The following is an 18,927-nucleotide window of genomic DNA, read 5'->3' as shown; positions in this document are numbered from 1 at the left end:
AACAGCCTTAAAGCATGTATTATTAATTATTCATTACTTAATATTCAGCAGTCTTACGATTATTTTTGAACAGAATAATTTATGATATCGATACACTTTTACGGTAAAATGATGATTGCCATAGAATACAATGTTAAGGGAACTTACTATTATTATTAGTCCAAAAATGGTATTACGACTTTTGTGTTCTTTCTAGTAATGTATTTTATATTTTGAAAAACGTAGCCAAAACGGGTATTCATGAAATCAGGGATAAATTTAATTGTTTGGTCTAAACGTTAACGATATTACTGCATTATAATAGTGAGTATTTCTCTTAATACCTTTGAATAAAAAATACTAAGGCATTAAATGTTAATGTCAAGTACGTCTTTAATATTATGACACACTCTGTATGTAACTGCGCTGGTCAAATTGATGCTCTGGGATCAGTAAGGGCTTCCACGTGATTTACTGAAATTAATTGTATGGATTTTTATTTACATGATAATAAAAAAATAACTCTTTCTCGCCAAACATAGAACGAAATTAAACCATTTTAGAGGTTAGTGTGAGTTTTTACGATTTGTAATTTGGCTTTGTTAAGAACACACGCGTTGTTGAAATCAAATGGTAATTCGACACATGAATAATTTATTCCACAAAAAACTTAAATCTGCATCCGAAGATATCGGTAATAATAAGTCAGAAGCAACCTCAGTCAAAACAAACGCAAGTAGGTCTGTCTCCTCCTACTCTTCCAAAAAGCAGCAGCCGAGATTAAAATTGAAGGAAGAACAAAAAATGGATTAAACTGGGTACGATATAATAGTTTGTAAGACAGTGACGGCATTAGAGTGTCAATCCTGAATTATCAGCCGATCAGTTTATCAACGTCAGGTGGTGGAAGCTGCTTAGAACGGCTTAGCATACATTAAGAGGGGCACCTGATACGTTTAATTCATTTTGGATTAGTCCCTTGGGCCCTTCAGTCCTTTCAATCTAACAATAAGGGCTTACAGACTCCCGGCACCGCAAGATTTTAAACTGATCTCGCTGTAGGATAAGACAAAATACTGCAGAGCTTTGGCAAATATAACGTATTTAAGAAATACAACACAACTAATTCAGAGTTGTAAATAAAACATCTTAAACGCTGGTACTTGTTTTTAGCAACATAAACTGAAACAAAGAAGAAAAGAAATAATACGAAGGGAACTGGACCCACAATGCTGGCCTCTTTAAATTAAACTTACTAACGTGGATGGACTCAGGTCCAGCTAAGCCCCTGTATTACTACGGGTCATCGTCTTCCCGTAAACATTTCATACGGAGATCATACTTCTCCGCAGCCGAGACTTGAGATTTGAACGTATGCAGAACATGATTTTGATTAGCAATTTGGCGATGCTACTAGGGTGAATATAGTGCTTTCGAGACAGAACTTTAGTGGCGTACAATTCCATTCAACAGCACACGAATCCCATTTGATAATACTAAAGTTTGTCACACATCTTCTATGTCGATCTCTATCTTTTAGACAACCCGCACAAATATGACCTTAGTGGATTTACACTACAATGACCATCGATCTGATATGGAATAAAACACTGAAGCTATGGGAATGTGCAACTTGTATTTGCCATCGTTTCAATCTGTACACAAGAGTCTGACGCTCTGACACACAGTGTGGTAGTTGGCCATCACCGCTGGGGTTGAGACAGCAAAGTGATAACGTATCAGTCGTATCTGTTATCACGGTAAGACTGTAGGCGCGACTGTTAGGCGTCACACCATATGGGAAATTCCACACTCCTTACAACTCTGGAGGGTAAGAAAATGCATTCTGAAGCGCAGTAGAGAACATGTTCTATTTTTTATGTCGGCTTATTTTATCCCACTAGAGTCCTGGGCAGTGCGTCCTTATCTAAGAAACACATTGGATTGACATTGTAGTTATGAATCCAAAATTGATTTTCAACCTTGGTTCCTCTCTTCCTACTCGAGGATAGTTTGGTATAAAATACTTATGACTTATGCCATATTGACTGGACGGTAGCAGAGCAGGCGTACTACAATAATGCTTTTTGAAGAACTCCTGTGCCTGTTTACGATTTAGGAGGCTACCAGATACTGAAACACAATATTCTGGTTGATATTTTTCGTTAGATACAGCAGGATAAACAGGATAATTGTGGATGAGATACATTGGCTAACTGACCGTATTACTGTGAGCCTGTATCTATTGGTATTGAGTTTTCAGTGTCCCCTGTTCGGACTACTTTTCTTTGGTGGAATTGACAATTGTAATGATATTCAAGTCACCGAGGATAAAGGTGATGAAGAAATTAAATTTGATATTGCAAGCTCGATTTGAGCACTCTCCCAATGAAGATCCTGGAACCCTCGGAATCCTCGTAGTTCGTATTCTACATGGAACAGGAGAACTTCCGTAGTGGTTATTATACTATGAATCTAATAAATAAAAAAAACTTGCTGATTATAACTTTCAACAAGTCCATATTTAATTCATCCATTTCAATAATTTTTTATTTGTGTTGGCTAAAACTTATTTTGACATTACTTTCATATTTACTCACGTTCGTCATACCTAAGGTAAGTAGATGGAGTAAGTCGATAACAGAATTTTTTCCAAAAATAGTATTTCCCGTCTACATCGGTTGAGAACGTCTCCCCCCTCCCAAAAGTACATATTCATTATTTAATGCGTAAATTTAGCGAAAATCAGAACCTAAGAGGGGTTTGAGACATATAAGATGAATTTTTCATCATAAGAGAAACAGTTTTTTTTAAATCTTTAACTAGATTGTGTAGTCTACATTTCGCGTTTTTTTGTGTACGTTTGTGACACAGACTGGATTATGTTTATTGGCCAATCGTCGTGAATGTTACACTTGCCTATCCATATACCACTTATTGAATCTTTATTACCAGTTCCGTTTACAAATATTACTTTTCGTCAGTTCAAAGTTGCGAACATAGTAGTTTCTGTATAAAATATATCTTTTAATCTATGGTGTGTTTTGTTTGATTGTTTGCGAAAGCTATGTCACTTTATATTATAAAGATATACTTGTAGGTTACCATTACCGATCCAATTAAAACACATCGACCCATCACAATTCACATCAATTCACATAGATCCTTCTGTTTGCACCTGATTACCTTAGTCCGATTTCACAATTCAAGGCACGCCTTAAAAATTCGCTTACTACATCTTTCCAGTAATAACTGATCGACGTCTCAAAAAACACCGCTACACTGTTAGTATCGCTCTTGTTGACTTAATAGATGGAAAAAGTCGCCCGAATGGATCGCCGCTGTGCGATCGCAGATCATGGTTACTATGAAATCGATAGCAATAAAACCCACAGCGACATAAAGCAAATGACGGAAGTAGCTGTAAAAATAGACCGTTTAGAGACGATAGAATAAATTGACGTAGGTATAATGGCGGAGAGTGGCGGGCGAGGGTATGATGAGACTGTTAGCATGCTCCCAGTGACCGGGCGTCTACGTGCAAGCATTCCCCTGGTCCTGATGTAATCTTCTACTAGCCTATGCTGCACATTGTCTCCCCTACCTACAGCATTTGAATAACCCACAACCCACCGGTTTCTGGAAAGTCACAGCACCGTTCCTGCCGCGGTCAGATCATCCCCGATTTTCGTTCTCACCGCACTTTCCGTTGCGTTCCCACGAACTGTCGCCGTTTGGAACCGTTCCAGGAGTGGCAGTAGGACTTGGAACGGTGGTCCGCGGATCATTTCATGGAACTGAGGATTGCAACAGTCACAGTGTTTGATTTGGTGGGTTAAGTAGTTTATTCATAATCTAAGTCATTCAGACAATTACTAATATTATTCGTTTGTTTCGTGGTATTCCACATAACGTAAAATGAAAAAATTAAAGGTCTCAACTCATTACGTGGAGGACACCAGCATCTCATTTCAATGCAGTGGCAATAAATAATTCGAACTTAACAAGAGATCATGTAACAAACGGTCGGCTAGAACATCAAATTAAAAAGAAGAAAACATATGAATATGAATTGGTAACAAACCAAAAATAACAAAAGTAACGTTATTTTAATTAAAGTAAATTCTGAAATCTCTTTTCCAGCGAATTTACTCAAATGTCCTCAATGTCAATATAAATGAACGTTGCTTTAAGTCAAGCTACGTAGTATTCTCGATTGTGAGCTGATGAAAGTTAATGACATGGCTTTCAATACTCTCTTAATGTTTACATTACAACGTAAACATGGGACAAACTTGATAATTATGCAAGAAATGCAGGATATAATACTGTTTAAGAAATGAGAAATGTACAAGTGTTGTGCTCCTGGAAGTGCGAGCGGACAGGTAAGGTACCGTAGGTGCTAGCCTGGGAAGCGAACGTCCTCGCAGTTACGTATGCCGGACACACACCACTCCAGACATTCACGAATTGCCTGTTGTTCTGGCCCAGACAGAATATTAATTCAGCTATTCAATACGGAACCTATAACCCAACTCGGTTTCCGATCCGACCCCGCTGCAGAGTTTCCAAGAAGGAATTACGATCTGTTATCGAAATAACCCATTCTTCTTCACTTTATGGTTTTATTGTGATAGTTCAATGTGTAACTGGTAATAAAAGGAGAACCGTGGGACGATACGTACAGCATTCCAAATTTACTATCGATGAGTGGCATTGTAAATAGAGTACCACACTTGGGACATTTATTGCTAGGCTTAAGGCTTTTATATTGCAAACATCAGGCGTTGGAGTCCTAGAAGAGGTGATTTTCTTGTAATTTGTTCAACTTACAGTAGAAAAATAGTATACAAGACGCAGTTGTTTATGAGTAACTAATGTATGTTAACAATTTGCAATCCATGCCAACCTCCATCTCCAAAAAAAGGTTTGAATCAAGAACTCAAGTCTTTTGTCTTACAATCATGTCTCGTAAACTTGTCAGTCTTTATGGGGATAGATAAGTTTTCTTACAACATAACGTTTTTGAATAATTAGAGCCCGTTTGAATGATGAGCAGTGGATTAATTTGCATGACAAAAATTGCCATTTTGAGACAACGAATCGAAGGATTGCTTTATAAATAATTGTAAATACTCCCGCATATCACACTTTATAATTAAGACAGATGGGATTAAATAAATTCATAGAACTGTTACGAAATGAAACCGCCAAAAACACTTTATGAAAATATCATCAAAGTAGACTTATTTAATGAAAGCTGTCACTCATTGAGTGGCATTAAGTTAGCTGTTTTAAAATATTAAAACCGTTCTATTAACAAAATTATGCAGAGTATAACAAGATAAGGTACGTAACGATACTAAGTTAAACATATGATTTATAATTAGTACCAAATTTTATGATTGAACATCTGTCACGTTTAACACTGCTCTTTTCAATTTCTTCATAATTTTTTATTTAATAAGTAAAACGGTAATAGTAATTTTTAATTTTTATAGTATTATTTGAAATCATATTATCATTGCATTAACATCAATGGTAATGATTTATTTTTTGCCAATATAATTATTTTAGTTTCTGGATAGCTATAAATAATTCAGTAGCCTACCTTTAAGTTGAGGTTTAACGTTAGAGCGGCAGACAGGTATGTCTCACACTCAAGGAGCTTAGCTGCGAATTACTGACTAACATCATCGTATTTTTTATGACAGTTCATAATAAACATTGTTTAGTATCTTCAGTTTAAAAACCCGCAGAGGGCCTTTTTGTTTCTTCGCCAATCCACCATAACACCGAAATATTTGGCGGTGGATCGGAAGTCACATTTAAGCCGTTAGTCCCCGGTTCCTTCTTAGCTCTAACTCCACCTTATAAAATACGACATTTTTACCTTTATTAATTCAATCAACTCAAAACGCATGAAAGAACTGAAATAGTTACATTTTAAAACAACTTGAGTTGTTGTATTATACACATTACTAAACACATTCAACTATTTTAAGCCGAATACCAGCAAAACTGAATATATTTTGTTACTTGCTGCGAGTAGTTAATCCAAAATATTCCGCCTATTTTGTTTGCCAGTAAGGTTGTCAATGTTCAATGCCTGATAAAAGTAATTTTTCATAATATTGTGCTTTTAAATAATTATTACAACATTTAGGTGGACAATTTAGCGTTATGTTTATGTTGTGTTACAGTAATATATTAGTACAGTTTTAAATTTGGAACAAAAATTGTCAATAAAAACTTACTGACTGTGTTATATAACGCTTTGTATAAACTGATAATTCACAAAATGTAATTTAATCTTAGCAACCCACAATGTAATTAATGACATCGAATCATGGATGAGAAAAAAGCTACTTTACAAGAAATATTAGACGATTGTTGAGGTTTCTTTCCGTTTTTAGATCAAGAATATTCGTTACTTTGATAGTGTTCAAGCCATTTTTCGTTGTGAATACTAATTTGTTTTATTTCAAAGGTAAAAAGTCGACTTTTGCACCTTCCCGTAAAATATAACAAACAGCATTTGGCTATTACAAAGGCCATTCTAACACTGACCATTATATCACTTACAGAAGACCCGTGACTAATGAAGTCAAGATAACGCGGGATCAAAACAACATCTCGCATATCACTAAATACAACACTCGTTTATGGAAACTCAGCAAATTGATGGGCTGGATGGGAGACCGAGAGGAGCAAAGTGCGATTAATCGGTCCAGAAAAGAAATACAAACGGCAGAAGCCCGACCCAGACCTGTAATTACGACTGAATAAATTTCTGTTCCAGCTTTTGTCGATAAATCATTTACTACGGTTTCTAAATCTGGAGTAAATATAATTGGCTCGTTATTGTTACGAGTTGTTTTTAATCCGTGTCCTGGGTATGACTGCCAAATATTTCGGAATTTTCTTAAGTAAAACATAAATTCAGCTTCTTGTCTTGTTGGCTAATTTGACTTCATGCTTAATGAACATATGCACTCATTCTTCATGATCACTTAATGAATATATCCACTCAATTATCATATTAACTTGATATTTATTCATTTATTTGAAACTGTATCTTATTAGTTATTACCCTTAGGGCTTTTATTTTCAATTGACGCTTGCAATGCAATTATTATAAATTGCTTCCTGTCACAAACAATATTATTATAACGGTTATTACTTAATAAAAACCTACCCCCTTAAGGTATACTATAATAAGTTAGCATCTCAAGTTTAGTCATTGATTTATCGAAGTTGAACAAGAACTTGATCTTGAAGTTGAACTCAAAAACGGAACTCAAACTCGTCTAAAACAAAATCGCGACGGTATTAGCCGCTAATCTCGACAACGTGGTCTCGTCAAAAGGACATAACCAGAACTAATATCTGTATTAATCTGAGAAATAAAACATCATCATAGTTAAGTTACTTTACCATTTAACAATTTACTTTATGTTAATTCCAAATAATAGTCTCGCGTGAAAGGGCTGATTTATAATACGAAAATGTAAATTTTACTTACGAACAAGGTGCGCGAGGAGTTTCTCGGCAGCAAGATTTTCAGCTACTAAGTTCAAAAATTACTACGTGTGCCAATTAGGTTATTATTCCGCCAATAATTTAGTTCCAAGACCATCGGACAAAAGTTATACTAACCAATAACGTGTACCAGGGTTACGAATATATATATAACGAATATATATAACGAAATATATATATATATATATATATATATATATATATAACACACGATATATATATATATATATACACACACACACACAAACAAGTACTTAATTTTGAAGTATTTATGTGCAATCATATTTTTAAATTTATGAACCAACACAATAAAAATGGGTTTAAAAATGATTTCTCGTTAGGAAAAAAATATAGGGTTTGAAGCAATTTATAACAATATTTATAACCAAACAATTGCACGGTGTGCTGAGTGAAATCTAGCCTATGATACTGGGATTCACATGTATTTACATTTCTAACCCTTGAATATATTTTGAAAGTAAAAACTGAATCTCGTAACGATGCAGTTAGCTTGTTATTAAGAAGGTATAACCATTACCATTACTAACTGCATTAAAATGTTGAGTAGTTACTCATCCTTTAGCATGATCACGCACCGTTACACTGATTTAATTTTGTTAATGTACTCCTTAACAAGTAACATTTAAATTATGAGTTCACAGTTAGTTATTTTATGATGGTAAAATACTTTACAGTTTACAACTACGTTCTGTGTAGTTTATATCAAACGATAGATTTGGTGGGGATGCAAACAATTAGTTGTGTAAAACATAAACGTAGCGGTTCGTTGATATATTTATTAAAATGCTACGAATTAGTATGGTTTCGTGTTTACGAGTATGTCTAAAAATCCCTATAGCTACAAATAAAACAACTGTGAAAAGTAAAATAAATTACTGCACCTTGCACATCGCGTTATTTATTATTTGTTTAAATTACAGCATGATTATTTTTTTATTCCATATTTCGCTTGTTGTACGAGTTTTCATTTTTAAATATTTCAAGTACCTTAATTTGTAGAAATTGTGTTTCTTGTCAATTAAGTAAAACTAATAAATGTAGTACCTGACAGACACTTTAAGAATGAAAAAAGCTACTTTTGTCTAAATTATTTAGTTTTGAAATGTTTTATATATATATATATATATATATATATATATATATATATATATATATATATATCGTGTTTCCATGCACGATATTTCGAAGGCCGTGGAATATTCATGTTCGGTAATTACGTTAATACAAGAAGAAAGTTACGGAAGTCTACGAATTGGCTTAGGCGATTATTTTTATAATGCTATGTGCTTTAAGATAGAAGGTTTTTTAGAAAATGCAAAGAAATTCAATAAATGGTTCAATGGAGTATATTGAACAAAAGTTCCTTCTATATCACAACTATGTCCCATCTAAGTTTGTTTAGCTTCTTTCCCTATCTACCACGCTGTAGTGGCTTTTAAAATATTATATTTAATTTCCTTACATATACACATGCATATATGAAATGCGTTATTATTGGGAAGATCCCAATACCGGATTCCTAGTTTAAAAAACTTTCTAGGCCTAAATGCATGTAAGATGCATGCACGACATATAATCAAGCAGACAATGGATGTAAATAAACTACAAACTTCATTCATACAAATGTCTAACATATTTCAATAAAATATTTATGATAATTAGTGAAAGGCGCCTGAACGAAGAAGTCAAATAAATCATTGCTACTTTATACAAACGGCCTATGAAGGCGTGGAGCGCTGGTTCGGAGGTTTACATCCCTTGTCTAAGGGGTTTTTGGAAAGGTGACCAATTTATATACTTATATAGCTCTAAACTAGCATTGGTTTTTTTCTCAAAGCGTAAAACAAAGCGTGAATATATTTATTTAATAATTATTTATTATAATAATTAAATTATAATGCGTAATATCTTCACTTGTGAGAAGATTATTTGTTCGCTGGATTCAGGTGAGTATGACCCAGATACTCATCCTGTATACATCATTGTGACCGTATCTAGTGTGGTTACAATGGCTTAGTTGAAAACGATGCATTAGAGAAATTAAATTCGCACCATCCAGTTGGTAGATATTTAAACAGTTGAAATACTGAATTCGTCATAGGCTGTATTGACATTCAAACGTTACATAAGTAAAATGAATGTTCCATGACTCTTATTAAAACTGTAATCAGCGAAACTTGTAATGCTAACGGAATAAACATTACCTATCCTATAGGAGAGTTCTGATTGTGCAATATAGGGATGCTCACCCTTTTAAAGGAAAGGTTAGTCTGACACATATACTGTATGAAAACTATTAAACAAGGAATTTTAGATGTCCATAGGAGTAAAGCGGGGGTATCACTTAATAAGGGAGATAGTGTTGGTAAATATTGATACACGATACTCCAGGGGACCCCTGACTGGGAATATTGTTATCAATATGGAGTTGTGTTTGAATGATAAGCACCGCGGAGGTGTTTGACCTCGCATTCCTCAACCGTCTCATGTCCGGACAGCACAGGATTGCTGGTGAGCATTCAATTAAAACTGTACTACAATTAATCCATGGAATATTGTTTTCTTCGCTCAATTTCAATGTCTGTTAGATTGTCTCATTAATTGTTCTATGAGACTGTTAAATGAAGAGTAGCTACTTCGGTTCTACCGGTGAACAAACCTTAAGGTACTTTAATTCTCCTCGTGTATAAGGCATGATCCACTATTTCTAATTCATTTCAAAAATAATCATTAGTCTAGTAACAAAGGCAAGTTCACCATACAGATCGGTCATTTGTGAAATCTGAACAAAGGTATTTCGATCTTGGATGTGCTGCTGAGATTCAGTTTCAAATGTAAAATCTCATCATCATCTAAAGTGACTTGGACAGACTTACAAGAATTCATTTCATATAGAGGTTAGTAGGGCAGGTGATAAAACCTGATTCAACAACATCTTACGGTTGTGTTATAAAGTGTCTGGTTGGATAATACGTTTTCTTTTTGTTTTTAAATAATTTTAATAAGTACTTTTTGTCACAGATCTTTCATGAAAAAAGAAAACAGTTTATAATATTTTCAAAACATATATTTGCCTCGAGTAATATTTTACTGAAAAAGATCACTTTGAAAATTATATTTAATACCTATAAATTAAATAAAAATAAAAATTTATTTTATTCAACCCCTTTTCGTAGGGTCTGACAAAATTGCTCAACATTTTAAATTTAGATTACCGGTAGGCCCTACTATAAATTTCATGGAGAGGTAAAACACGTTGCTATATTTTTGTTTTATCTTCAGGGTTATCTTATAGGGAAATAAATCTGAATTTTAAAAAATAACCCCGCTGAGAACCGATTGCACCACCATTAGGACATTTTCTGAACTTCTCACTGTAAATACCTTTATATACTCAAGGAGTTGCAACTCAAGAACAATGGCAGTTTCAGAAAAATACATGATGTATTATTTCTGATTAGCTGGACTTTACAACACAAAATCTCTTTAATAACTATGAACCATACAAAATTCAACATTTATTATAGTGTGACAACACAGGTTGGTGGGAATATTTAGGAAAAATTACATAATTTAAATAAAAATCATAACAGTAACAATATAAAAACTGTCAATCACGGAGGCTTTTTAAAATTAGTATTAAATGTATTTAGATTACCTCCTGTAATAAATTATGTTGTAAACTACGATATGAAACTAATACACTAATGCTTTGTATCATACTAATACATAAACGAACTTTCTCCTATATTTTGAGCTACTTTTAACAGAACAATGTACTATACACAATTTAAATGCGTGTATGGCGACATACAAAGTGTGTGTAATGAATGACCTTCGTAACATATTAGTCTCTGAGGTCACGATTGGTCTTATGAATGGGGATCAATTAGTTACGCCAAATGAGTAGACAAACCAAGGATCCGTAGTTTAACTCGAGATTCGAACTGGCCAGGCAATAGAACCTCTTTATTAAGTGACTTAGGTCCGAATATTGTTCCATAGCATGTATACTGCAAATACAATATAAAAATAACTCTATCTTAAACTTTGTAGTGAATAAAGCACAAGATTGCTCCATAGTAAAAACACGAAAGTTTACGTTCCGAAGATTTAAATTTCTGCTTATATGTACCAGAGGTCTTAAATTAAGTGATATTTAAATGGTTATAACGATCATTTTTCAAATCGGAGGCCCAAAAATCTATAAATTCATCTACCTTTAAAGCCAATCAATATATTTGATTTTATACTGCTGATGAATTTCGTTTTTTCAAGTGTAATAAAAATTAAACTTGAGGACATGATTTGTTCTTAATCTAAAATGTGTATATACTTTGTTGTTAAATTTCTTCGACAGCAAAACACAATCCAAATTATATACAAGAAAAAAGATTTTTGAACGGAATCCTTTTTAAAACACTTCTCCGATACATATTTCAAATCCCCATATACGTTTTAAATGAGAAAGTACATTAAAACTCTCCATACAAAACGGATTACAGTACATCATGTATGAATGAGCCGGTGCTATCAGATAGGCTACTGGATGAATGGTCCAGGGCCTGCGGTAGAGTGGGTTCTACAGTATAGGGTAGCCGTCTGGCCTGAGGGACTCAGTCAGATATCTGCGCTCATGTTTCATTTTACTAATAGTATTTCTACATCAGTGCACTCCACTGGAAACTGACGTTATAACGAGAAAACATGGGTGTGACTGAGGAAATATACTTATTCTTTTGGAATTGCCATTATATAGTGAAGTATATTATTAATAGTCGGATCACAGAATTACAGGATGTGTACGAGATTTATAATAGAAATATATGTTTTAATACTGAGTTGGTAATATCTGCCATTGTTATGATTACAGATTATTTCGCCGTCAACAAACTAGATCCTCGGCAACTGCTTTGTGTATTGTAAGATTACATAATATGGTATTCATAGAGCGGCTAGACGCCCCCGTGTTCCCTGGTCGCGGAAACCATAGGGAACGTTTAGTCTTTCCGAGTTAAGCTGATCTAGATTTCAGACAAAGGTGAGAATTGATAATTCGAATTTTTAATTGGTCAGTACACACAGTGACGCCAACATTTGGATGGTTCAAAATCCCGTTAAACTGTAGGTCTTTATTTTAGTAGCAACCGAGTTTGTCATTGATAACTTGTTCCTAAGGCCTACCATACGCAAGATAGTAAAACACAGCATAGCGAATCAACTCTTATTTTAAACACTATGAATTCCTCGCAACCGATTGGTATTATTCCAATCTCTAATTAATAAGACAAATATATGATTTCCAAAATTACCTGATTTATTCTATGGATGATTTCGTTTTAAGGACCATTAGTCCAGAGCTGGCCACACCGAAAACCGTAGAACTGAGTATTACAGAATATCAACACAATATAGTACTTCTGATATACGAGATTTACCAAGATTACTGACAAAATGTGCATCCGAGAACAAAGGTAAGAAATGGATACTTTTGTAAAAACTAGTCTTGTAATTAATCTGATTATACTCTAATAGTTTTTAAGATTTAGGCAAATAGTTTACTTGTCAGAAATACGCTATAATTATTTCATTATTTTCTAAATTATAAGGAATCATTTGCAACATTATCAATTTGAATTCTATTTTTTTAAATGCTACAAAACAGACTTATAAAGTTTGATATTTTAAACTCCGTTTTTATTAACGCACTAACGCAATAAACCGCATGGTAATCGACTTGAAGACATTCTACTAAATTCTTACATTGTATCAAATAACTTAGTAGGTGGTGGCACGATATAACACTAACACCTTAATGCACGGATGTCTTTAATCGTAAAATCAAATTTTACTTACTTTTTAAAAGGAAGATGTTTTGATCGTATACTCTTATTTCAGATTTTACTAAAATAAACACCCATGCAATCAATATTGTAACTGAAACAGCTATCTAAGTACGATATTTTACAGAAGAATCACAAAGACTGCTAGCTGACTAATAACGTGTTGTATTTATGTTGATTTCTAGAATCTTCTAGAATTACGTTCATGGGTACCTTGCATATTTTAATTTGTATTACGCTTAAATTTTTTTAAATAATATGTGATTCTATAACATGCATTCTAATTACTCTTTGCGTAGAACGTCACAGCAATAATCAGGACACATGTAAAGGTAATAGATTCCAACCAACACTAATACTAGTATCAAGTGATGCCGGCCGTTTAATTTACCATTAATATTAGTTTAAAACAAAGTTTGATAACCAAAGTATTCATTTTATCTGCAAAACTCACCCGTCACAAAAATAATTGGTTTTGATTTAAATGACACTCCTTTAGTTGCTTTATTACGAATAACACATTGTTATAAATCATTGCATCTATTTACACTATCGATTTGTTTAGTAAACTCACCCGATTGTGTGAAATAAAGTAAATATAATCCATGCAAAAATGATATATATATATATATATATATATATATATATATATTATCTAGAGTTTTATATGCATTTTAAGACACATGACATCTCGAGGCTTGCTGTTAGGACAAAGGCTTAGGAGTATCGGTGGATAATATGATGAAATTTACTAGTTTGAACCTATCTCATAGTTTTCGTAACAAAGGCACGATACAAGGCTCGTTCAAATTTAATTTTCAATCTAAAAGAATACCAAGAAGAACAGATAAGGAATTGGCACAACGTGTCCATTCAGTATAATGCAACTGATATTCCTTGAGTTAACTCATATGGAAATGAACAAATATATTCTGTCGAGATTCAAATCGACATTACTGCATAAAAACTAGTACTGATTTAACAGTTTTCAACCAATTTAACGATTTGATCATTATTCTCTTCAGAGAACCAAATCAACCTCAGATCTAACCAACATCAACAATCTGTAAGTTGGTTAGGTAGTTCCATTTACACACAAAGAATAGTGCAACAAGCAACAAGTAAAAGAAGAATATAAATACTATTAAAACGATCTAAGGTAAATTTAGTAATTACTTGTGTAAAACCAGAATATAAACAGTTAGTTCCATTAGCGCCTATTACTTTAGGGGCCAACAGGGATAATGATGAGGAAAAGCCACCGCAATGGCTGGATCTGGGAAAAGACGTGCTAGTTAATTAATTAGGACACAAGCAGGGTACAAAAAACACGGTTTTCATTTTAATAAGGTAAATGAACGCACAGCGAGGAACACGGGCTAGAATCACCGGACGCGCTGTATGTAGCCAGTCCCCACCCAAACATCATCGGGATAATCTGATATTGTTAATTAATTAGGACACAAGCAGGGTACAAATAACACGGTTTTCATTTTAATAAGGTAAATGAACGCACAGCGAGGAACACGGGCTAGAATCACCGGACGCGCTGTATGTAGCCAGTCCCCACCCAAACATCATCGGGATAATCTGATATTGTTAATTAATTAGGACACAAGCAGGGTACAAATAACACGGTTTTCATTTTAATAAGGTAAATGAACGCACAGCGAGGAACACGGGGCTAGAATCACCGGACGCGCTGTATGTAGCCAGTCCCCACCCAAACATCATCGGGATAATCTGATATTGTTAATTAATTAGGACACAAGCAGGGTACAAAAAAACACGGTTTTCATTTTAATAAGGTAAATGAACGCACAGCGAGGAACACGGGCTAGAATCACCGGACGCGCTGTATGTAGCCAGTCACCACCCAAACATCATCGGGATAATCTGATATTGTTAATTAATTAGGACACAAGCAGGGTACAAAAAACACGGTTTTCATTTTAATAAGGTAAATGAACGCACAGCGAGGAACACGGGCTAGAATCACCGGACGCGCTGTATGTAGCCAGTCACCACCCAAACATCATCGGGATAATCTGATATTGTTAATTAATTAGGACACAAGCAGGGTACAAATAACACGGTTTTCATTTTAATAAGGTAAATGAACGCACAGCGAGGAACACGGGCTAGAATCACCGGACGCGCTGTATGTAGCCAGTCACCACCCAAACATCATCGGGATAATCTGATATTGTTAATTAAAACCGTCGAAACATTGATAATTAATGGAAACGCTCAGGCATTCCAGTGATAAACCTCTGTATAATTACACGGGACGTGATCTGGGACCGGTAATGGAACGGGCGAAAAACTGGTACGGGAGAAACAGCCCGCGCAGTGAGCGCCACCGTGGAGCGCGGTGTCGCTGCAAAAACACGCGGAGCAGCATTTATATCTTCTATTGATGTCTAACGTAACGAGCGCGCTTTGAATCTATTGTCAACTATTTTTCTTGGCGTCTCGCAACCACGACCTTTCCTTGTCGGGCGAGCAGTTGTGTATTTTATGACACATATTGTTGATACCGGCCTGATTTGTAAGCTAGACGCTGATATTCGTTACCACAGCTGTATAACAAAGTATGCCGTTTTATATCGACATCGACAATATGTGGCTAAAAGTTAAACTAAAATAGATATAAGTCAGTACCAAATAATAATTTTATTAAAAGCCTGAATGTTATATAATTTTACTAAACAGTTTCTTATTTAGTTTTATAGTGTCTTTCTAGTGTTTTGTTGACTTATCAATTCCTTTAGAGGCTTATTACAGATTGTATGCTATTTCCTTATTTTGTAAACAATACATGGGTTTTAATGACAAGAATTGTTGGATGCGTTCAATTGTTTGGTGGCACTACAGTCGGAACATAAGCAATAGGTCTACCTACATTCCGGTAACAATGAACTACACGCACTCCTAAAACTTGCAGTAAACGGAGAATCTCAAACAGAACGAATTTCATTTTAATAGACGCAGTTTGATTTGAAAACTCTCTAAAACATTTGTTTTAAATTTACTAATTTATCGTTAGCCTATATACTGGATATAGTTATGCAACAGTCTTAAAAGATTAAATTAATCAATTCAACAGACTGAAACAAATCAATTCTCACTAATAAATGTTTGGAACCGCTTCCATGCATGTTACAACACAATGTCGACTGCACGGTACAAAACAATAACAATCCTTGTGTCATACCCAAATCAAATACGCGTGCAGTATAACTAAGGTTCTCGTACAATAAGCTACATTAATAAGGCACATGTAATACGTCCATATTTCATTAGATCCATGAAAAAAATACGTTCGTGTCTCAAAAAGCATCATTTTGGAACACGGCTGTTTCCATGTATAGAGATTTTAGCTTCGAGTACCTTACACGGCCTTCATGGAGCTATTTGAATATTGTTCATGTAATGTTTGATGACAATTACGTCCCACATACTCGTAGTCTACGATTAACAACAATTCTGCAATACAAACGAACACATACCTTATGTATGATCCCTTATTTCTTTATGGTTGGATTTGTTTATGAGGTGCTAACAGTAAAGTCTTTGTTACAATCTACAAAGGTTAATTGAAAACGTCCGAAAAAAGGGGTTTCAGAATGTAATCTATATCACGTCTCAGAGCAGACATTCAGTTACTATAACTGAAAACAGCTTGTCAAATAAGCGATAATATTTGCGCAAACCTGTTTACTCTTATCTCAAGAGTCGTATTGAGCGACGAATTTCGTCTTGCGGCGTTTGACGGTTTGCAACGGTCTCGCAGAGTAGATATGCTTTTGATAACCATTGACACGCCACAACCGACTCTGTAGCGTAGTGATAGCGGTGACAGATCGGTAAAGTAGGCGCAGGCGCGACGCTACAGCGCGACCGGATGAGAGTTTAGGTGAAGACCACGTGAAGTTTATCGTTAAATTGTCGTATTTCAATACTGAGGAATTATAATTAGTAAGTTTAGGAGAGCCGGTGGCAAAAGGTCTAAGACAACTGACTTTGAATTCTATATGGAAAGCTCATCTCCTTCCACGAAAGAAACACTTTTTATCAATATAGTCCACTTCATACTGTACTGACTTACGATGCTTGTAAGAATCCTTGAGCAAATCTCTATTTTTCGTTTGCGGCAGGGTAAAGTTCAAAAGAATAAAGAAGATCTCTCGTTAAAAAATACAAGTAAAATTTGTTATGATGCGACGCGACATTACAGCTAAACCCCTCTTCTCTAATTAAATATTTCATATTCCAAGCAAAATCGCTAGTTTAAATTTTATTATGTCAAATAAACATAACAAAATAGGTATAAAAATAATAAACTCTGACAATTTGGTAATAATTATTTGCACTTTGTTACCAGATTATTGGTTGAAATGAGGTAAATTCTTTCCTAAAATCACAACGGTGTTACCTATCAAGAATAGTAATTAAAATTTTCAAAATTTCAACATGTTAATCTAGTTAATAGTAGAAGTGAGAAAACATTCCCAACGCTCATTCAGTCACAATTACCTGGCATTTAATGAATAAATTGATCAAATCGCGTGAAATACCCTTTGGTAATAGAAATGTTGTTTTAACACATGCTACTACATATTTAGTTTGTTTACGCAGTAATGTACATTGGACTACTAGATTACTTGACTAATAGGGTTAAACTAGTTTCAGCTAAATATCTTTGACTATATCGATTCTGTATTATAAATACTGTATTATCAAGCACACTGGGGTGATCCCGGCATGGCTTGCGGCAAATCACCAAGAGATTCCAGGACACTTTACCTGTAGGAAATACAGGAGCGGCAGGAGTAGCAGGGCCGCATGATTCCTTCTGCAGAGCATGGTAATCCCTGCATGGACACAGCACCACACTCACGTGATCAATCAATGAACTAGAGCATTAGCATATCCGCGCGCGCGTAACGTCTCCTACGAGAGCGACTGACGGACTGAAGCGCCGCGGGCTTGCGCGATGGAGGGGAGGATCTACTGCGCATGCGCGACCGCGGCCAATCACACGCCTCCCTCGGCTAATTGTTGTCTTTCTCCAGAAAACTTTGTGCACCTCACCTCACGGTCTTTAGATTCATTTATCGTTGTGTAATAACGAGTGATGCTCGCATAAAAAGCAAACCCGGCGCAAATTAGCGGCCGGCTGAATAAATGAGGAAAAAGCTTGGATCTCCGACTGGTAGATGCTTGCTTCTTGTTTGGCCTATGACTTTCAGCATAACAAGGTTAGTCAGCGATAAATTGGAGAATATTTTTTTATGCTCTTGCACGCCACCTGTGGAACTCAGGTTTGTTAAACCTGCCAGTCTGGACACCAGAAATACTACCCTTTATTCTTTATACTACCGTCTGAAGAAAATTAGCTGAACTGTATTTATCTATTCATAATTGTTAATGTTACTGTTGACAACAAATTACTTATTGTACCTTTAACATTCGTTTTGACGTCAAGAAAAATAATTGACCATATGGATATAAATTCGTTATCGGTTCGTATAATGTG

At 34.9% G+C, this 18,927-nt stretch overlaps 1 protein-coding gene across 2 annotated transcripts in view; it reads right to left on the bottom strand.

Moving 5' to 3' along the window:
* The window catches only part of LOC124373207 (protein jagged-1b), a 161,059-nt gene extending 142,703 nt beyond the window's left edge, over positions 1–18,356 (bottom strand). For both annotated transcript variants that reach the window (XM_046831609.1, XM_046831613.1), the window contains exon 1: positions 18,195–18,356. In XM_046831609.1, the coding sequence (XP_046687565.1) occupies positions 18,195–18,254 (60 nt within the window). In that variant the 5' untranslated portion in view covers positions 18,255–18,356. The remainder of the gene's footprint in view (positions 1–18,194) is intronic.
* Positions 18,357–18,927: the final 571 nt, after the last annotated feature.

This window comes from Homalodisca vitripennis, chromosome 1, assembly GCF_021130785.1.
Source record: "Homalodisca vitripennis isolate AUS2020 chromosome 1, UT_GWSS_2.1, whole genome shotgun sequence".
NCBI classification, from domain to species: domain Eukaryota; kingdom Metazoa; phylum Arthropoda; class Insecta; order Hemiptera; family Cicadellidae; genus Homalodisca; species Homalodisca vitripennis.
Note: the sequence above shows the minus strand (reverse complement) of the source record. Positions and strands in the feature narration are given on the sequence as shown.